Source organism: Carcharhinus amblyrhynchos, chromosome 2 (assembly GCF_965287045.1).
Source record: "Carcharhinus amblyrhynchos chromosome 2, sCarAmb.v2.hapA, whole genome shotgun sequence".
Lineage (NCBI taxonomy): Eukaryota > Metazoa > Chordata > Chondrichthyes > Carcharhiniformes > Carcharhinidae > Carcharhinus > Carcharhinus amblyrhynchos.
The window spans coordinates 58,844,315-58,865,061 of NC_137325.1; the positions used below are offsets into that span (position 1 = coordinate 58,844,315).

General features: G+C 40.7%; 1 protein-coding gene across 1 annotated transcript in view; it reads left to right on the forward strand.

Moving 5' to 3' along the window:
* The window catches only part of nek10 (NIMA-related kinase 10), a 265,380-nt gene that overhangs the window by 69,885 nt on the left and 174,748 nt on the right, over positions 1 to 20,747 (forward strand). The window contains exons 7-9 of the mRNA XM_080206316.1: positions 5,813 to 5,854; positions 5,957 to 6,035; positions 19,094 to 19,161. Coding sequence (XP_080062442.1) covers positions 5,813 to 5,854; positions 5,957 to 6,035; positions 19,094 to 19,161 — 189 coding nt within the window. The remainder of the gene's footprint in view (positions 1 to 5,812; positions 5,855 to 5,956; positions 6,036 to 19,093; positions 19,162 to 20,747) is intronic.

Genomic DNA, 20,747 nt, shown 5'->3' on the forward strand with positions numbered 1-20,747 from the left:
CAGCTCTATGTTAAATGTTGCCTAATGTGACTGAGGATCCTCATTCTGGGAGGATGGCAGTCTTTGCCACACTTGCTGCAGATACAGGCAGTGAGCAGAGAAGTTCCAGATTCATTGGCTTTTGTATTCTCTGAGCCATCTTTTCTTTCAGCTAAGCTTTCTGTTTCTCCTTGACTCTTTTGATGCCCTTCCAAACAGTGAGCCAAACAGTGAGCCTCCAGAGATCCAGGCTGTCCCCAGTTGTGTGCACTACTGCTGGCCATCTTCATATCATGCTTGCAAGTGTCCTTGTAGCAAATGAATGGAGTCCAACACATTATGAATCGATGTCTTATTCACTGTACAGAAGGTCTTTGGGTATACAGCTATCATCCATCTAACATATATGACCAAGCCTGCACACATGTCATTGATTTAGCAATGAGTATATGCTTAGGTATCTGGTGGTTTGAAGGATTTTTGTTTGTTAACCTTTCCCATTAAGAGATGCCAAGGGTACATATGAAACAGTGGAAGTAGAATTCCACTTTACTTTTGTCTTAGTTTTATTGTCCGGCTCTCACTGCTGTAGTGTAAGGCACTGAGGATGCAGGCTTTTCAACTTTCAATTTAGGGTTGTCCATTAGGTTACTCTTGTTCTATACTCTCTTACTCAACTTGGACTCAACAGCAGGCTTTTGCAAAGTGTGTGATGATTTCAGCATCAAGTGACAGATTGCTGGTGATTGTAAAGTTTAGATATGTGAAGCTACCAATAACCTTCATCACATTGTCAATGCTGATTTGTGAAATGGTAACATTGAATATGGCAACATATTCGTCTTCCTGACTTTAAACTTTAAACGTGTTCTGTGGATGATCTGAAAGCATATTGCAGCAACAAAGAGAAGAATATGCCATAGAGTGTTGGCGCCAGAATACAACTGGGCGATTCCAATGTGGGATTTTGATGTTGCCCCATCATTGCTGACCTTACCCATCATGCTTTTATGGAAGCCAGAGATCATGGGTAGCCAATTTTCTTCTGCAGGTTAAATAGACTGCCTCTGCACAGATGGTGAAATGTCTTAATGAGGCCAATGAAGGCATATATATAATGGTTGTCTTTGCTCATAGCATTGTTGTTACAGCTGCTGGACTGAAGCAATCCTGTCAATTGTAAATCTTCCAGTTCTGAAACCACACTGGGATTCTGGATAAATGCATTCAACCAAGGTCTGTAATCTTACAAGGGCAGTAAGAAGTCTCACAACATCAGGTTAAAGTCCAACAGGTTTACTTGGTAGCACAAGCTTTCAGAGTGTCACTCCTTCAGGTGAGTGAGGACTTGTGTTCATAAACAGGGCATATATTAGACACAACCTCAATTTACAAGATAATGATTGGAATGTGAGTCTTTACAGGTAATCAAGTCTTAAAGGTACAGACAATGAGTGGAGAGAGGGTTAAGCACAGGTTAAAGAGATGTGTATTGTCTCCAGCTAGGACAGTTAGTGAGATTTTGCAAGCTCAGGCAAGTCGGGGGATACAGATGTGTGACATGAACCTAAGATCCCGTTTGTGGCTGTCCTCATGTGTGTGCAACTTGGCTATCAGTCTCTGCTCAGTGATTCTGCGATGTTGTGTGTCATGAAGGCCACCTTGGAGAATACTTACCCAAAGATCAGAGGCCGAATGCCTGTGACTGCTGAAGTGTTCGCCAACAGGAAGAGAACATTCTTGCCTGATGATTGTTGAGTGGTGTTCATTCATCTGTTGTCATAGCATCTGCATGGTCTCCCCAACGTACCATGCCTTAGGACATCCTTTCCTGCAACATATTAGGTAGACAACGTTGGCCAAGTTGCAAGAGTATGTGCCGTGTACCTGATGGATGGTGTTCTCACGTGAGATGATGTAATCCATGTCGATGATCCAGCATGTCTTGCAGAATTTGCTGTGGCAGGGTTGTGTGGTGTCGTGGTCAATCTTCTCCTGAAGGCTGAGTAGTTTGCTGCAGACTATGGTCTGTTTGAGGTTGTGCACATGTTTGAAGGCAAGAAGTGGAGAAGTGGGGATGGCCTTGATGAAATGTTCATCTTCATCAATGACATGTTGAAGACTCCGAAGAAGATGTCATAGCTTCTCAGCTCCAGGGAAGCATTGGATGATGAAGGGAACTCTGTCCACCATATCCTGTGTTTGCCTTCTGAGGAGGTCATTGTGGCTTTTCGCTGTGACAAGTTGGAACTGTTGATTGATGAGTCGAGCACCATATCCTGCTCTTATGACGGTGTCTTTCAGTGTCTGCTGTGATTCTCCTCATCTGAGCAGATCCTGTGTATACGGAAGGCTTGTCCATAAGGGATGGCTTTTTTAATGTATTTAGGGTGGAAGCTGGAGAGGTGGAGCATTGTGAGGTTAGCCATTGACTTGCGGTACAGTGAAGTGCTGAGCTGACCGTTCTTGATGGAGATGCGTGTGTCTAAGAATACAACCGATTCCGGAGAGTAGTCCATGGTGAATCAGATGGTGGGATGGAACCTGTTGTTGTCATCATATAGTTGTTTTAGTGATTGTTCGCCATGAGTCCAAAGGAAGAAACTGTCATTGATGTGTCTAGTGTATAGCGTCAGTTGAAGGTCCTGTGCGGTGAAGCGGTCTTGTTTGAACCTGTGCATGAAGATGTTGGCATAATGAGGTGCAAATTTGGTCCCCATGGCTGTTCCATGTGTCTGGGTGAAGAACTGGTTTCTGAAGGTAAAGACATTGTGGTCTAGGATGATGCGGATGAGTTGTAGAATTGCATCTGGAGATTGGCAGTTGTTGGCATTGAGTACTGAGGCAGTTGCAGCAATGCCGTCATCGTGGGGGATGCTGATGTAGAGTGCTGAGACATCCATTATGACAAGGAGTGCTCCTGGTTCGACTACTCCACGTGTGCTGTGTTTCTGGAGGAAGTCTGTAGTGTTGGATAGCCAAGTTCTGCATACATGATGACGGCCTCAACCAGGATCTTAGGTTCATATCACGCTATCTGTAACCCTATGACTTGCCTGGTCCTGCAAAATCTCACTAATTGTCCTGGCTGGAGATAATACACAACTCTTTAATCTGTGCTTACCCCTCTCTCCACTCACATTGCCTGCACCTTTAAGACCTGATTACCTGTAAAGACTCATGTTCCAACCATTACCTTGTAAATTGAGTTTGTATCTATATGTGTCCTGTTTGTGAACACAACTCACCTAAGAAGGAGCGATACTCCGAAAGCTTGTGCTACCAAATAAACCTGTTGGACTTTAACCTGGTGTTGTGACCTATGCTTACCCCAGCCTAACGGCAACATCTCCACATCATGACTACCATCTTACAAGAGCAACATGGGTAAATAATTTTCTTTTAATTCTCAGTGACGAGTTGCACAAAGGACGAAGTAGAAAGGTTGAGAGCTTCAAATGTTTAGGTGTCCAAATCACCAATAACCTGTCCTGGTCCCCCCATGCCAACACTATAGTTAAGAAAGTCCATCTACACCTCTACTTTCTCAAGACTGAGGAAATTTGGCATGTCAGCTATGACTCTCACCAACTTTTACAGATGCACCGTAGAAAGCATTCATTCTGGTTGTATCACAGCTTGATATGGCTCCTGTTCTGCCCAAGACTGCAAGAAAATACAAAGCATTGTGAATGTAGCCCAATCCATCACGCAAACCAGCCTCCCATCCATTGACTCTGTCTACATTCCCGCTGCCTCAGCAAAGCAGCCAGAATAATTAAGGACCCCATGCACCCTGGACGTTCTCTCTTCCACCTCCTTCCGTCGGGAAAAATATACAAAAGTTTGAGTTCACGTAACAACTGACTCAAGAAGGGCTTCTTCCCTGCTGCCATCAGACTTTTGAGTAGACCTACCTTGCATTAAGTTGATCTTTCTCCGCACCCCAGCTACGACTGTAACACTACATTTCTTCATTTCCTTCTCTATGAATGGTATTCTTTGTCTGTATTACACGTAAGAAACAATACTTTTCACTGTATGCTGATTCATGTGACAATAATAAATCAAATCAAATCAATCATTGCAATTGCCCTTTTCTTAAAAAGAGTCACAATCTTTGCATCATGCATGTGCTGACAATGGACGGTATTTTACCATTTTTTGTCTAAGTGCTGGGCGGACTTGAAATTGAGAGAGTTACAGATCTGTCTTTTGAACATGTTTTTAGGCCCCCCATTGACACTTTGCCTGCAAAATTTTGAGTGAGCCTGTTACTCGCCACTGTGAGCAGGGCTTAATGTGCCTGAAAGCCTGCAGAGGAAGGTAGTGCGCATGTGCAGGGCTCTGATTCTGCACATGTGCATTAGCAGTACCAGGGGTCTGACAGACAAGGAGATAACTGTCAGGTTCCTCTAGTACAGGCAGACTGTAGCAACTGTCATCACCCCCACACCCCCATGGTCTGAGATAGTACACCCCACCAAACCCCCCACCTGCAGCCCAAACTAATTACTGACCCCCCTCCTCCACCATTTGGGGCCCCATTGCCTTCCCCCCACTGATTGCTACAGAATGGCAGCAGGACCCCTTTCCCTCTCTCCCCCACTGATAGCTGCAGAGTGGCAGCGGGCCCCCTCTCCTTCCCCCTCACCCCCCACAGATTGCTGCAGAATAGCAGTGGGCAGCCTCTCCCCCCTTCACCCAATGATCACTGCAGAGGAGCAATGACCCTCCTGCTCCCCATTGACCCTGCCCTGGTGCCAGATTGGCATTACCCAGATGTCAGACTGGCATTGACCAGGTGCCAGGTTGGCACTACCAATCTGGCACTGCCCAAAGGGCACCCCCTTGCCCTCAGCTTGCCAGGGTTCTCAGTGGTCACCAGTTCCATCAGTGAGGCGAAGTTGACTGCTCCCCATTCATGGGGAACATGTCTATTCCTCGCCAATGAGAACCTTTCCTGGCGAGGTCATAAAGGAGGGTGAGCCCGGACGATTAAGTGCTGGGCTCACTAATGACATGAAAATGCTTCTTTAAATAAATTTCAATAAATTAACCTGCCTCTCACCCATTTCCGGTAAGATGCTGACCGTGCTGGAAATCTGGTGCTCGTAAAATAGTGCCAGTCACAAAAACCGGCAGCAATCATGCTAATCGCTTTACACCCCACTTTACACCATATAGCTTTGCACAGCTCCTCCACTGTGATTTTGGTATCTACATCTTTCATGTCAGGCAGGCTGTCTACGGCGTATGAAATGTCCTTGATAATGGTGTTTTTCCTGGAGTACAACTCAATGCAATGTCTCAATCTGTTCGTTGCGCTCAGTGATGGCTTCCTTTGTCTTTGTTTTCAATGGAAAAATTTTCTTTGTTGATGCACCCGTTGCTTTTTTGATCCCGTCACACATGCCCTTATTGTCCCCTATGTGGAAGCATATCTGAATATTCTGGCAAGGTTGTAACCAGTAATCAAGATCATTCTATCCATTGTTTAACTCTTCAAATCTAATCCTCCCTCAAACTCTACCTGAACTTTCCCCGTTATGTTATGTGACAGTCTCTATGTTTCAGATGCAACTATCATTAAAAGAGAAGACCTTAAAGGAACCTTAGCCTTACTTGTGGATTGGAGTCCTAATCAGCTGGCATTAATCTATTGACTCTCAATCATACCTCTACAGTTTTTAATATCAACAATCACATTTTATAGATATATTGTGAACTTACATGTGATTGGGATTTGTCTCACCTGATCTAATGAACTTTGCTTCTTAATATCACTCAATGAATATTAATATTTTTGTGCTGCTGCTCATTTTTATTTCAGAAAGTTTTCAATGAACTTGGAGGTGTTGAGAGCTTGGCACAGGTACATCCTCATGTTTTTCATTTTAGATTAGTATTTCATTTTAAATCTAATTAATTTAATAATTTTTCAAATGTGTATAATGTGTTTTTTCTTTCTGCGCAGTACATGGAAACAGTGGCACATGGCTATCTAGGATATGGAGGACAGCAGTTTGTTGTTGACAGATTGGTCACTGTGACATGTAAGTTAAATTCATTTAACCACAAGTAAATGATGAAACTTCAAAGGATTCAATTATTCGATGTTCATTAACTCTCTTCTCGTTTTGTTTTATTTAGGGTGTCCAGCTTATTAACATAAAATCTTATCTCTAAGTCAGGATGGTTTGGATTTATGTCCCATTCCAGGACTTGAACAAATGCCTAGGCTGATTTTTGATTGAAGTACTGATAGGGTGCTGCTTTTTCCCCACAATGCTATCTTTTAGATTAGATGCTAATCTGAGGTTCTGTCTGTCTATTTAGCTGGATGTAGAAGATCCTTGGCATGTAGTTGTACTGCTAAGAATCTAGCAGTTGGAATTTCACAACCTATCATTGGCAAGTTTGGAAAACAAGTTTACTAAATGTAGTAATTTATGAGCTGGCACTGGATAAAATGATCCTAAAAATTGCCAGATTGTTAACAAACTCAGCTGATTCACCAATGTCCTTGAGTAAATGAACTGTCCATCTCAATCTGTTCTGGCATATAAGTGACTGCACATTATGTAATTTAACTCTAATGCCCTCTGGGCAACTAAACATAGCTAACAAATACAGCCTTGCCATATTGCAAACGCTTAAAAAGCTGACAGAAGTATAGCACTCTGTCAGTGTCCTAAACATTATTCATCGTTCAACCAACAAGACCAAAATACATCAACTGGGCATTTATCACATTGCTGTTTGTGGAAACTTATTCTTCACTGTCCCCACCTGGCACTCAGCTCTCACCTGTGGCTCCCTGTAGTTATTTGCATGCGACAGCGGCCACACCCTGGGCAACAGCTTTGACAAGCTGGCTAAACCAGGTGAGGGTAGCAGATGGGGCTCAACCCTGGTTGAGATAGAGAGATATCTATTCCAGCATGTGAAGGCAGACTCTGGCGGATTGAGCCGATGAGACCAATGGAAGGTCCAACAGTCAAGAAGGTGGTGTCTGCAAGCGTCATGGAATGTGAAGAGCAGGACTAGACACAGAAGACTTCCTGATCATCCGCTGTACCTATCCCATCTCCAGCCATCTTGCCTCTTGTCTTGCCACTAAATCCAGATGGGAATTGGGAAGAGAGAGTGAGGATGATGCTGTGCAACTTTAATCCAAATCAAGCGCTAGTCTCAACACCATCATCATCATCATCATCATCAGTGTCCTCTTCAACCCTTGAAGTCCTGTGGTGATGGGCGAGCAATGAAGCAGCAGGTGTGGATACACTTGGAGCTGTAGTCACTGACCTGCACACAGGCAGCTCAGATCTAATGGTTGTTTTCCACTAACCAAAGCAGCAGTGAAACTTGGTGTCTATCTGGGTGACTCTTCAGGAACGCACTGCTCATCTCCATAGAATGAGGAAGGGGCTAGAAAAGGCGCCCTAAACATTGCCTGCTTCACTACACATCATCACTACATCATCACTACATCCTGGCCAGTTTACCGCGGCTGGCGGGGATCCCAGCTTGCGGTCGAACAAACAAAATAAAACACAAGCTGACACTGCTCACCATTGGCACTTGGAATGTATGAACGCTTTTGGACAACCCTACAGCAGACAGACCAGAGAGAAGAACAGCCTTAGTTGCCAGAGAGCTTGCAAGATACAATATTGACATTGTACCCCTGAGTGAAACTCGTCTTGCCCACGTAGGTCAGTTGACTGAAACTGGAGGTGGATACACTTTTTTCTGGAGTGGTCGCGGCAGCGATGAGCATCGTGATGCTGGAGTTGGATTCGCCGTCAGGAGTCACCTTGTTCGGATACTTGATAGTCTACCCAATGGTGTGAACAACCAGCTTATGACATTACAGCTTCCGCTACAGAACAGAAGTCAAACCACCCTGATCAGCACCTATGCCCTAACAATGAACAACCCGGACGAGATGAAAGATAAGTTCTACAAAGAACTAGATGCCCTACTTTCAGCAGTGAGCAGTACTGACAAGCTGATCTTGCTTGGCGATTTCAATGCAAGAGTAGGGTGTGACTCTGCAATCTGGCAGGGAGTCATTGGGAGGCATGGAGTGGGCAAGTGTAACAGTAATGGCCTACTCTTACTGAAGACCTGTGCAGCATACGACCTACTCACCATCAACACAACCTTCCGTCTGCCTACCCGTAACAAGACCTCTTGGATACACCCCTGCTCTAAGTATTGGCATCTTATTGACTATGCCATTGTCAGGAGAAAAGACAGGCAGGATGTCAGAATAACCAAGGCCATGTGTGGTGCTGACTGCTGAACAGATCACAGGCTCATTGTCTCCAAAATGAGGCTCCGCATCAGACCCAAGAGGCAACCATAAGGAAGCAAGGTTACGAAAAAAATCAATGCGGCCAAGCTAAAGAACCCCACCATATCTTCAGCACTGGCTGAAGACTTAGAAATCAAGCTTGCTGACCTACACCTTGCAGGCAGTGCTGAGGACGACTGGGAACGCTTCAAGGATGCTATCCATACATCTGCACTGAAGATGCTCGGGCCCTCCATCCACAAGCAGCATGACTGGTTCAATGAAAATGATAAGGAGACATAGGCTCTACTTGTTAAAAAGCACCATCTTCATCAGGCCTGTCAGAATGACCCATCATCAGCTGCCAAGAAAAATGCTTTTACCAGTGCTAGCAGGACAGTCCAGAATAAACTGCATAAAATGCAGAATGCCCGGCTGAGCGTCAAAGCAGATGAAATACAGGGATACGCTGAAAAAACAACTTGAAACGGTTCTATGAAGCCCTCAACACTCTCTATGGACCACAATCTTTCGAGAGATCCCCTCTCCTGAGTAGATGGTAGAACTCTCATTATAGGTAGGGCTCACATCCTGCAGAGATGGGCTGACCACTTTGAAGCCTCCTTAACTGACCATCATCTATTAACGATGAGGCAATAGACAGAATTCCTCAAGTTGATAACAACAGTGCCATGGATGACCCAGCGGTCGTAGCCGAAGCCACGAAAGCTGTCAGCCAGCTATCCAGTGGCAAAGCCCCGGGGCAAATGCCATACTCACAGAGATCTACAAAGCTGTTGGTCCTGTACTTATTGAGAAGCTCACCGAGTTGTTCCAGTCCTTTTGGAAGCAAGGATCCATTCCTCAGGAACTTAAAGATGCTTCCATCGTATACCTCTACAAGAGGAAGGGCAATCGGCAAGTATGCGACAACCACCGAGGAATCTCGCTGTTCTCCATCACAGGAAAAACCCTCGCAAGAGTCCTGCTAAGTTGCCTGGTCACTCATCTGGAGCTGGGCCTGCTTTCAGAGTCACAGTGTGGCTTCAGACACACCACAACCAGCCTCAAAATGACTAATGGTGTTGAGGTCCTCATCAATGACGATGGACGAACAACAACAACTCTTCACAAATTGGCTGCTGCATTTTTCTGCACAACAGTAGTGACATTTCAAAGTAATTTGCTGGCTGAGAAATTTTTTCGAACTTGCTGAGGATTTGAAAAATACTGTGTAGTTGCAAGTATTTATTTTCATTTTAATCCATTAGTCAAATTTATACTATGTACATCTGTGTTGGGGATCGGATTTCTTACAAATCTGGTTTATTGCTAACTTTATGGAGTTCAGATAGAAACATGAACATGAACAAATAGGAAAATGTTTGCTTGCAAAATATATGTCATGACTTTATGCCCAAGTTTACTGCAAGCAGAAATAGTGGGCACAAAATATTGCAAGATTTGGAAAATGAGAATCTCACTGGTGAGAGATAGTTTTCCAGTTCTCTCCACCCCTTGCTGGTGATGTAACACAGGAACCTCAATGAAATAAATTATAATATAACTAAATAGCTTCCCCGCTATGTGTTCCCCTAACATTTAGATCTCCCCCTACATTGGCAAAGTTAACAACAAGTTTTTAAAAACGGGCACCAGGCGGAAGGTGCATAAGTAAGTATTGCATGCAAGGGCAGGGGGACATGGCTGGGGAGTACCCTGGCACTGCATCCTGGCAGAGTCCCCAGGATGCCCTGTTCTCAGGATACCCAATGTTACCAGCTTTTTGCCACCTCATCCTGTCAGTGTGATGGCGTGGGCCATGCCTGCATATTTTTTCTGTACAGAGTGCTGCACAATGTGGCGAGAAAAGCTGATGGTGCAACTAACGAGATGCACACTGGTTTCCTCACATCATGATGTGGATATGCCGGTGTTGGACTGGGGTAAACACAGTAAAAGGTCTGACAACACCAGGTTTAAGTCCAACCGATTTATTTGACAGTACACTCACTAGCTTTCGGGGTTAGTCCCTTCGTCAGGCAAATGGAGAGTTCTGGCCTCAGACAGAGCATATAAAGCACAGACAGTTTACAGATTACTGATTAGAATGTGAATCTTTACACCTAACCTGCTGTTCAAGTCCTAAAGTGGCTGACAATGTGTGTGGAGGGAGCACTGATCACAGGTTAAAGAGATTTGTATTGTCTCCAGACAGTACAGTAAGTGAGGTTTTGCAAACCCAGGCAAGTCACAGGGGTTACAGATAATGCGACATGAACCCAAGATCCTTGTTGAGACCGTCCTCATGTGTGCGGAACTTGGCTATCAGTCTCTGCTCAGCGACTCTGCGCTGTCATGTGTCGTGAAGGCCGCCTTGGAGAATGCTTACCCGAAGGTCAGAGGCTGAATGCCCGTGACCACTGAAGTATTCACTAACAGGAAGGGAACAGTCTTGCCTGGTGATTGTCGAGCGATGTTCATTCATCCGTTGTCGTAGCGTCTGCATGGTCTCCCCAGTGTGCCATGCTTCGGGACATCCTTTCTTGCAATGTATCAGGTAGACAATGTTGGCCGAGTTGCAAGAGTATTTACCGTGTACCTGGTGGATGGTATATTCTCACGTGTGATGATGTCATCCGTGTCGATGATCCGGCATGTCTTGCAGAGGTTGCTGTGGCAGGGTTGTGTGGTATTGTGGTCACTGTTCTCCTGAAGGCTGGGTAGTTTGCTGCGAACAATGGTCTGTTTGAGGTTGCGTGGTTGTCTGAAAGCAAGAAGTGGGGGTGTGGGGATGGCCCTGGCGAGATGTTCATCTTCATCAAGACAATCACACAATGCCAGACTTTTCAAGAGTTCAGGCTAAACCATCTGTTGAATTTTCATTATATTCAGTTAGCATATTGTGTTTCTCAATATGAATTGGATATTTAGCAATTTAAACATTAAATGCCTAGTTCTACTTAGCTGGAGTTCGAGTGATGAAGCAACAGTCAGAATGGAGCATGCAGTCAATTCTTAAAATATTGCTTTAATTTTGCTGCAGTTTGTGCCTTTAAAAATATGGTTTAAAATTAGGACACAGCATAATTCTCATTGCAAGCCAGAGCATCAGATTTTCTCCACAATTGATACATACTAGCAGAGTGAGCAACATGGTGAGAGGATGAATTCAGAACATATGATTACATAATCTGCATAATTAAAATGATTCACACTGGCCCATTTTTATGAGCAAAATTGTAAGTATTTATAAGGAAGCTAAGCTTGTGAATTTATCAAATTTCATGCAAATCACGTTCTGTAAGTTCCACACTTGCTAAAAATTAACCAATTTGTGAGCATTATTTCACTATCGCTTTTCATTTAAAAAATGAAACCAATTACAACTCAGGTAAAAGAAAGTTTCACGTTCTTTGAATAATTATATTGATTCCTTTGCCACTTCACAAAATTCCTGTGTAATGGAATGTGTTTAGTAGTGTTCCATGTTTGGGACCAATGACATGGAGAAGAAAATTGAGGTACTCTTGGGAATATGAGGAATTAATCATCAAAAAATAGGACCAAGCAGGTGTACATTTGGCATTACTATGCAAGCCATGTGCTAATTAATATAGGGACAGGCAGAGCAGAAGGTGTGTGTAAGATATCTGTGGGATGGGGCTGTGGTTCCATTTTGTGGGACACTGGCATCAGTCCTGAGCCAGAAAAGAGGAGTAATACTGGAATGAGCTTCACCTGAACCAGTGTCCTGATAAGAAAAAGATAAATGGGACTTTAAATTAGTCCCAAGTGAAGGGTCTGGTGAAAATGGCATAGCACGTGAAGATGAAGTAAATGGGAAGTGAGAATAGAGGTCAAACCAAGGTAATATTCAAGGATAACATAAACAGAGAACAAATAAAGCCAGAAAACAGAATTACAAGAGGACCATTAATAAGTAAAGTGAAAAGAACAACCTGTAAAAACAAATGAAACGACTCATTCAGGATCCAAAATAAAATGTAAACTGGAGGTAGTAATCCATATCGAGGAACTAGATGTAGTAGGAGTAATGGAAACATTACTACATAAAGGACTGAATTCCACTTAGATAATACAGGTTATAAAATAATCAGAAAGGATAGGAAAGGCAGAAAGATAGATGATATGGCATAATAATCAGAAATCAAAGAATGACAATAGGAAAAAAGACACAACTAATAACAGATCAGAAATAGATCCATATGGATTGAAATAAAAGGTAGAGAGATAATTGGTTTATTGGAAAATGATCATGGTGACATGTGCCAAATTGTGGTCATGATAAAAATAAAACAAATAATCATAATTCCTAAGTTATGGATGATTATTAAAATAAAAATAAAATATAAAATAATAAAGGATTGCACAATTATGAAGACTTTTGCGTACAAATAATTATGATAGGTTGCAAAATGCAGTTCTTAATTTATAGATTTCAAATGACAGACTACTGCATTGTATATGAAAGTCAAAGATCATGTCCAGAATTCTACCGTCCCACTCACCATGGGAAATGGAGCAGGCGCGGGGTGAAACATGGAAAGATTTGTTGACCTTGGGCTAGATTTTATGGTTTCAGGATGAGCAAAGCTGAAAAATCTCACCCCATATGCTGTCAGGTTAAGAAGGGATTGGTAATATTAATAGAGGCATATTACAGGCCATCTAATACTAATGGAAAGGAGACAGAAAAAGAAATATGCGAGCAAATATGCAAAATAAGTGAATTACATAAAATATTCATGGGACATTTTAACTACCCCAAGTAAACTGGGGGCAGCAGATGGAATGGGGCTTTTGCAATTTGTGCAGGGCTCTTCTCACCTGGGAATGTAAAAATCCCAATAAGAGTGAATATTGATGAATCTAGGATCAGGAAATGAACCAGAACAGATAAGATCCTGACCATACAGATCAAACCATAGTAAGGTTTAAGATCAAGATTGTGAAGGATATAAATAAGACAAAGACCAAAGTAGCAACTCAATAAAATGCCAATTTTAATTGGATGAGAATGAAACAAGGAAATGAAATCTGGAAAATTTACAGGCAGCCCTAGAAATAGAACAACAGTGGGAAATGTTTAAAATGGTGAAAATAGAATCCAGCAGAAATTTATCCAACAGAAAGCAAAAACAACCTAGCCAGTGAAGCCAATTTTATATTAACTGTGCATAATTGTATGCAGGTGGCAGGCAGCAACTGTGGATTTATCTTCTACTTTCATTAAAAAGAACAGGCCAAAACTGTTGGGTGAGGAGGTACATGATTGTAATATGTATATCAGTAAATGAATGCTTATAAAATTATGTAAAGTTTGACTGTTGCATTATTTTCACTACTTGGCTTTCTGGAATATAACTTGATGTCAAGGATGGTTGCCCAAAGTGATGATTGAAACCAAGAAAAAAAATGTACAGAAAGCTAAAATTCTAGTCACTACTTGGAAAATGAAAACAAGTGCAAGTTGTTGGGGAATGATTATTCTCCAATATTCTTGAAGTCTGAACCATACACAAGTACACTTGGGTTCCCTACGAGGTATGATTTTGGTGTTGCCACTTCCTGGAAGAAGTAACCTCGAAGTAAAGTATTGTGAGAGGGATGCCCATATGGATACTGATAGAAATTTGGGTCCTCTATTAGAATTCTTGGGTAAAACCTAGAAGAAAGATTATCTGTTAAGTGCCTATGAAACATGCTCACAATCTGATAGATTTTGGAAAACAGGTGTTCATTTCATGGAACACCATATCATGGACTTGAACAGATTCTATAAAAGATTGACAAAATTAAATTTGGGGATCTCTGGCTAGGTACTTGTGTTTAACTTACTGGATTGTGCCAAAGTCTCACACATAAACAGGTAAGTGGTTCTAATATTCTTGGAGAAATGGATCAGATATTTGTTGTCTCAAAATAAATCCTGGGGGAAAATATCCTTTCCTGTCTGCGTCATTTTCTTTATGGAGCAAATGCAATATTGTGTAATGATATAAAGAAGACTCAATGATTGTCAGACTCTAAATAGCCCTGATATAGGTGCCAATACATTCAAAGGGTTAAAGATGACATACTAGGGATGTAGTCACTTTGAGTAAAACTAGTTATTCCAGCAGAAGACAAAATTGGAAAACCAATAGGCCAACAAATCCCTGGAATTCCAAGGAACTGTTAACTAAGATTTCAGATGATTTGAAGTATCATTATGTGGTGAACTGCCCAAAGAAGAGGCAGAGTCTTCGAATGACACATAATATGATCATTCGGAAGAACAGGATGAAGGTGATGAATCCAAACAAATTATCCTGGTCGTAAGGAGTTTTAGTCACTGATGACTGTATATCATGACTTCTTTAACTGTTCACTACTAGATAGTAACTGGATTTCGACAGAATGTAGGACAGATGTTATCTTGATTCTCTAAGTGGTGAGGATTAAGGGATATAAAATATAAAATGGGATATATGAAATATAGTGAGGATGTAATTCCATTTAAAATAGCCCAAGTTAAACCATTTTTAACTACTGATCTAGTCTCCAGTGAGATACCAATGCTGCTGCATAAACTTGTATGTAAAAGGCACAAATGAAATATGAAGCATGATAGGAAGTCATGGATTTTCAGTTTACCTACCAATTCATTATTGCATCCCCTGAACAAAACTAGTGTTTCTATCTCTCTACTTGTCATAGGTTATAAGTTTAAATAAAAGTTACAGGTGTGGTTGAGGAAAATTTTATGAAGTTCATAGAAGCAATTAATGAGAAGTGTGAAAGCTGTAAAACGTACTGGTACTCTGCCAAGTCTCATTATAATCCTTCCGTTATTAAGCAATGTAAGTCTGGAATGACTTTAAATCAACAATCCTAATTATGGAGGGCTAATTCCCTACTGCATTAATGTATTAGGTCATCACAGAAAGATGATGTTATAACTAAAGATAAAACAGAGCTTGAGAGCTTGCAAGGCTTGATTTGTAATTTGGTCCAGATGCTAGTTGATATGCTGGAGTTAAGTATTACAGTGAAACATCCTGCAGTAGTGAATGTTTTAAACACAATTAAATATCAAGAAAGGTGAAACTGGATAAATGCCATCCTTAGCTGACCCAATGAACATGAAGCTCGTCATTTTTAGTGATGATTCACATGCTAATTTTCCTGATGGGTATGATCGTACAACTGAATTCAGAATTTTTCTAATGGGTAAGAATATAAATGGTTGTTCTTTATCTTGGGAAGCTAAGAAAAAAGATCTGTGTAAAGTAATTTGGCTGCTAAAGTGCTGGCTAATGTGATTGAGATTCTATTTGCTATATATTTTAAGTAAGATCTTTTACATTGGCCATATTGAAGATAGTATACCCATTTTAAGTCAAATAGTACATCCAGTAGGATGATATTCAGTCTATGAAAAATGTAAGTGAGAAAAGGTTATAGATTTAACTTTCTGGATTGAGGCAATGTTGGATATGAGGAAGTCTCTTATTAAATAGATGGATGCAAGTTGTCAAATGTCTGGTCATTTTAAAAAAATGAATGCATGCACAAAGAATTTACTGGATTCTACAGGACAACTGTCTCATAATGTGAGGCTTTGACCAAAATACAGAAATCTTTGATTTAATTTGTTTTGATATTTGGTTGTATAAATGAACTCTTTATTTAAGGAGAATGAATGGAACCTGCTAATTGAATGCTAATTGCATGTAGGTGTCAGGCATCAACTTGGGATTCACTTGTGCCCAATTAAACAGAAACAGACTGAAACTGATTGTTGGATGAGGAGGGGCATGTTTGTAAAGCATGCCTTTGTAAACAATAGTGAAGAAAACATCTAAAGCTTGATTCTAAAGTTTTAACCTTTAAGTTCCAGATTCACTGTAATATTTTGAAACTTCCTAAATGGTGAGACAAAATCCTGACATGCAGCATGAACAGTTGAAATGTATGTTGGTTTAGTACAGTTGCCAAATTGCTATAAGAAATTATAGATGCTTAACGAATTACATCATAAAGTTTAACATACATATTAAATCACTCATTTATCTCATGAGATAAATTATTTTCACTAGTTTTGCAGAAATCTAGTGCTTTTGTACTTTTTTTAGTTCTTGGAATTATAGTTTAACTGTAGAAAATGCAATTAAGCAAGCTTTGAGTCTATTACACTTAAAGATTTAGAGCCATGTTGATTTGAGGTTAACAGTTAGAAAGATAAGATTGTAAAACGGCAGGTGGACCTGCTTAGCTAAAGAACTGGATATGTGATGTCTGCAATCCTTGCTAAGAAGGGAATTCCAGAAAGGTGGTTTTGCTTTGAGAGGTAGAGCTAAATTAGTTTTAAGGCACTCGCTGAATCCTGAAAGATCGTAAAACCCATTTACTTCAGATCAAAGAAGAAATTGTAAATGAGGGATAATTAATCTAAAAGTCAGTTTGAGAACATTCCAGAGCAGTTTATATCATCATGGAGGTGTGTGGAGCTTAGGGAAGGTATCTGGGTGTTTGCTGGGAGAGTTAGTTGGAGTTTCGACTTCTTGCAGTTTGCAGCACAAGGAAAGAAGATAGCTAAAATAAATGACAGTTAGATGGACCTGCGTGGTAAGTAAAATAATATCTTAATTCCACCATTCACCATGTGGAATATGGGTGAGGCTTAATTTCAGTTTGAAATCTGTGAAGAACAAATCTAGAAGATTCTCTCATTCGGACCCAGGGGAAGAAACTGCAGTGGGCTGCGCAGTCTTGTGACAAAGGAAACAGCCAATGGATTAGTTTGGAACAAACCAGAACAAGGGATTGAGGCATCCATAGTCAAGAGATGGGAACTGAAAGTTTCTGAGAATAGGTGAAGCTCAGGACAATTCTCCAGAGGACTGTGGGATATTTATATAGTCACTACAGAAATAAGTAACTTGGATAAGATTGAAGTGTCTTATGAGAGAATTATTGAGGAAATAAGAAGTAAACCTGAATAAATAACATATATAGTTATAAACCATGTTAAGTAGTTCCAAGTATACAATAAGTTTTCTGTTTTACTTTAAAAAGTGGAACCTTGTGGCATTATTCTATTGGACAAAACAAGGTGTTTAGATTTCTCTCTAAATGTTAACCCCCAGCAGAAATTCCACCTCACTGTGTATAGGTGGACTGATGTAGAGATGCCGGGTTGGACTGGGGTAAACACATTAAGAAGTCTCACAACACCAGGTTAGAGTCCGACCAATTTATTTGATATTAATCTCACAAGCTTTCGGAAACAGTGTTCCTTCGTCAGGTGTGTGGAAGGTTCTGATCAGCGAAGGGCATATAAAGTCACACACAGTTTACAGAATACTGATTACAACGCAAGTCTTTACAACTAACCTGCTATTCAAGTCTTAAAGGTGTAGACAATGTGAGTGGAGATAGCATTAGCATAGGTTAAAGAGATGTGTATTGTCTCCAGACAGGACAATAAGTGAGATTTTACAGGCCCAGGCAAGTCATGGGGGTTACAGATACTGCGACTTGAACCCAAGATCCTGGTTGAGGCCGTGCTCATGTGTGTAGATGTTCGCTCGACAATCACCAGACAAGACTGTTCTCTTCCTGTTGGCGAACACTTCAGCGGTCACGGGTATTCAGTCTCTCATCTTCGGGTAAGCGTTCTCCAAGGCGGCCTTCACAGCACACGACAGCACAGAGTTGCTGAGCAGAGACTGATAGCCAAGTTCTGCACACATGAGCACGACCTCAATCGGGATCTTGGTTTCATGTCGCACTATCTGTAACCCCCATGACTTGCCTGGGCTTGTAAAATCTCACTTACTATCCCGTCTGGAGACAATACTCTTTAACCTATGCTAATGCTATCTCCACTCACAGTGTCTGCATCTTTAAGACTTGAATAGCAGGTTAGCTGTAAAGACTTGCATTCTAATCAGTATTCTGTAAACCGTGTGTGACTGTATATGCCCTTCTCTGATCAAAACCTTCCACACACTTGACGAAGGAACACCATTTCCAAAAGCTTGTGAGATTACTATCAAATAAACTGGTTGGACTCAAACCTGGTGTTGTGAGACTTCTTACTGTGTAGATGGACTGCCATTCAATTTTATTTCTGCAACAAAATTCGGCAAATTTTGTAGAATCCACTAATTATTGATTCATTTGACCTATGTTCAGGAGACTAAAGAAAGTATCTTATCAATAGATCTATTACATCAATGTACTCCCAGTATTTGGGACTCAGTTTACGCTGGTTAATTTACTAGACTCAGTTGTGTAAAATTTGGATCGGGTAGCAGAAAGAAGAACAATCATCATCATGGTTCACACCACTAATTTAAAGAAAAATTCATGGAAGTGTCAGTCCTGATATGACACAGCTACCATGTAATTGTGGTTCCCATAACAGAGTATCTAATTTGTGTGAGATGGGTTTTTAATTCTACTGATTTTTTTTCAATCTAAACAATGAATACATTTAAAATTTAATACTCGTACTTGTACACCTCTGGGTTAGACGCAACTTATCCTAAGCATCTTGGCATTATCTAACATTGAGGAGAATTTCACTGATAAACTCCGGCATTGTACATCTGGAATCTTTTTGCCATTTCTCTCATCTGAAAATACCTGAGAGAAAGTACACTTAAAATAGAAGCAAATGTTTACTGAAATTATTTTGCTTGCTGTTAGAATAATTTGCAATGCAGCATTGCTTAGTGATTTGGTACAGGTATTTTGACATTGCTGAGATGCTGTTTGATTTGAATTTCATTTCAGATATTTTTCAAAAGCTGGCAGCTGTTGTAGAACAAAGAGAATGGATAATTGCATGTGGAGCACATAAGGTATGAGATATGTGATGCCTGAAAAGCTATTTAGTAGCTTACTGGACTAAACGGCATTCAGGGTAACTTGCAATGATACGTGACACCAAGTGTAATAATATGTGTTTATTCTATAAACATTTGTGCATTGCAAAAATAGGTAGTGATTTTTAACATTCACTTGTCAATTAAGTGGTTTTAACTTCAATTATTACAATGTTTCAGAATTTCCATATTCCATTTTTTATCAAATACATTGCACAGATTCAGTGAACTGTGTACAGACAGACATGTATCAGAACTTGCTGTGGAATAATTTCTTTAAACAAAATCACTGAAGGAAATATTTTATTGACCAACATAGAAATCATGTCCTATTTAAACCTCAAGCAAGGTTCTTGAATCACATTATATTGCAATAAAAACTCATATACTTTAGCCTGGATTTTTTAATTGGCAATGCCCAAATTTTGAGCATAAAATTTATTTAAAAATTGGATGGAGCTCCATTATCCTGGAACCCTGTCATTTTTGCATTCCTTCATTATTGTTATAGGAATCAGTTATCAATTTGTGCCAGAGGTTTTTAAATTAGTGTATAATTACATAATTAATGCAACTTACCATTATTTTTGCTTATTTCACACAATTTACTCGTCAATATAAGAGTTCAGGTTTGCTAAGTACTGAGCTACATATGAAAATCAACTTATAGAAACTAACAGGTTGCAACATTATGAGGATATTGCTGAAATTTGCTTGTTATTCTCTTCCCTCTGTTATCAAAGTACGTTTGTGGCTGTTGTGGTGGTGCTACCCTTTTTTCTACTACACAATCACAGATTTGGAACTCATAATTACCTAATCTCTGCCTTTTGGCAAAAAAAATGAAAATAATCAACATGGGGATGCTAAGTCAAACTTGAGCTATCAATATCCACCCATTGCTGCCTCTATACTAGAATATTCAAGCAGAGATATACACACATAATTAAAAGGCAGTTCCTGCAGAGGCTTCAACCCATCAATGATGGAGTTATGTAACATGCTGACATATAACAAGCAGGTTTGTAACTAAGCTCTACCATAGGCAAGCTCTGCCATAAAAACTTAAGAAATAGAAGCAATAGGCCATACAGCTCTTTGAGCCTATTCTGTCATTTGATTAAATTATGGATGAACCTTGAAGTCAGTTCCTCTTTTCCACCTTATCTTCATATTCCTTGACTCCCTTTGTACCCAAAATGACCCTTAGTTCTAGACCCTCCAACAAAGGGAAACAGGCTCTTAGCATCTACGGTATCAAAACAAAAGCAAAATCACTTTCACATATATTTTGGCCATTAGCTCTGTGGAGTAGCTGAGGAAGACATAGAAGTTTGTGTTTGACATGAAAATTGGTAGGATAGTAAATAGTGAGGATAGCTGTAGACTGCAGGAGGATATCAATGGACTGGTCAGATTGGCAGAGAAGTGGCAAACGGAATTCAACCTAGAAAGGTGTGAAGTGATGCACTTAGGGAGGGCTAGCAAGGCAAAAGATTACACTATGAACAGCAGGACCCTGGAAAGTACTGAAGATCAGAGGGACCTTGGAGTGCATACCC